At 38.3% G+C, this 1424-nt stretch overlaps 1 protein-coding gene across 2 annotated transcripts in view; it reads right to left on the bottom strand.

Moving 5' to 3' along the window:
- Nucleotides 1–1424, bottom strand: part of PI4KA (phosphatidylinositol 4-kinase alpha) — a 54552-nt gene that overhangs the window by 38495 nt on the left and 14633 nt on the right. For both annotated transcript variants that reach the window (XM_027892119.1, XM_027892120.1), the window contains exon 17: nt 690–793. In XM_027892119.1, coding sequence (XP_027747920.1) covers nt 690–793 — 104 coding nt within the window. The remainder of the gene's footprint in view (nt 1–689; nt 794–1424) is intronic.

Below are 1424 nucleotides of genomic sequence, written 5' to 3'. Positions count from 1 at the left end.
GTGCTCTCCCTGGATGTTGGCAGCGATGTTGGCCAGGGCGTTGATGACGGCCAAGGAGCAGTGCCTGAGGACAAAGGACAGTCAGCAACAAGCAATCCCTCAGAGTTTAATATCCTCAGTGCTTTCTTCATAGCACTGACAGTGACTCTTGGGATAAGGCTGCTGACATGTTTTCGCTCAGGTTTTTTTTCAGGGGGTTGTTTTATGTTTTTATGGACAGCACAGCACTGATAATTGGAATAGAATTGGTTATTTAAGTGAAAAACTTTGTAAGCTGTGCCTCTGGAGGACATTTCATTCGTGATGCCACCGTGGCCAAAAGGAAAGCACTTTCCTGTAGCAGACAAAAAGCAGCCAAGGGCTGTGTTTCTGGTTTGGGAAAGCTCTTGAGCTGAAGAATCAGAACATGTATTGGTTATCATCAATGTAATTCATCAGTTACAAACACTGACCCCTTACAGAAGAAAAAGCAATCAATAGTACCTGAAGTGAAAAGCATTTTCAGGAATCTCTACATTCTGAAGTGCCACTATTTCTAAGCCAGTATGTTCCTTTTTAACATCAAAGAAGAAAGAACAATACTATTTACAACCCTGTCATAAAACCTGAAGGAAGTTCAAATGCCTGATGGAGCACAAAGGATATCTGATATGGTGTTTATACATTTAAGGGCCACAGCTGAGTGTTACCTGTATCCATGATCCTTGTAGTCTTTTGTGGCAGAGTAAACAACTGAGCTTGCTTTAACACTGATTTGCTGAAATAGATTCCACACCTCCTGGTAAATGTATTGCTGTAAAAAAGCAAAACCAAATCACTACGTAAGGCTTATTGAGCACAAACTCTCTCAAGAACAACCCTGTAAAATACACAAAGTGTTACCAAGTTCTTCAGACAGGTGTGAGGCCACAGTCTGAGCAATGGGTTCAGCTCCCATACAGCAAACACTGCAAGTGCTTTTGTAAATGTTTTTAATTAATAAATTCTGTAAAATTTGAGCGAGTTCTTTTCAGGCTTCTGAGCTCTGGCAATTAATTGCTTGTTCAGAGGCACAAATAACATTTGGAAAATGTCAGTTAATCTTTGTATGACTGAAGAAAACAGTCTTCTGTACTTTTAGATGTATGGACTTACAAGACTTATTACTTATATGAAAAAAGATTCTGTGCACTTTTGAAAACACTGAATTTGGTTTTTTATGGTCTGCCTTTTAAAAAAACTTGTATTATTTTCTATGGGGACTCTTCTTCTTTATAGGAACAGCATTTTACACATTATAGCTTTTATTTTCTGATGTCATAAAGACTGTACAAGTGCCTACCTGCAGTGAAGAAAAGAAAAACTTAAACAACTTTTGCAAATGCAGTTTCTAAAATATATTTCCTTTTAACTAATGGAAAGGGATCGTGAACTGGCACTGTCTT

This window comes from Empidonax traillii, unplaced genomic scaffold, assembly GCF_003031625.1.
Source record: "Empidonax traillii isolate 1590-97213 ecotype Southwest subspecies unplaced genomic scaffold, ASM303162v1 scaffold338:size1951571, whole genome shotgun sequence".
NCBI classification, from domain to species: domain Eukaryota; kingdom Metazoa; phylum Chordata; class Aves; order Passeriformes; family Tyrannidae; genus Empidonax; species Empidonax traillii.
Note: the sequence above shows the minus strand (reverse complement) of the source record. Positions and strands in the feature narration are given on the sequence as shown.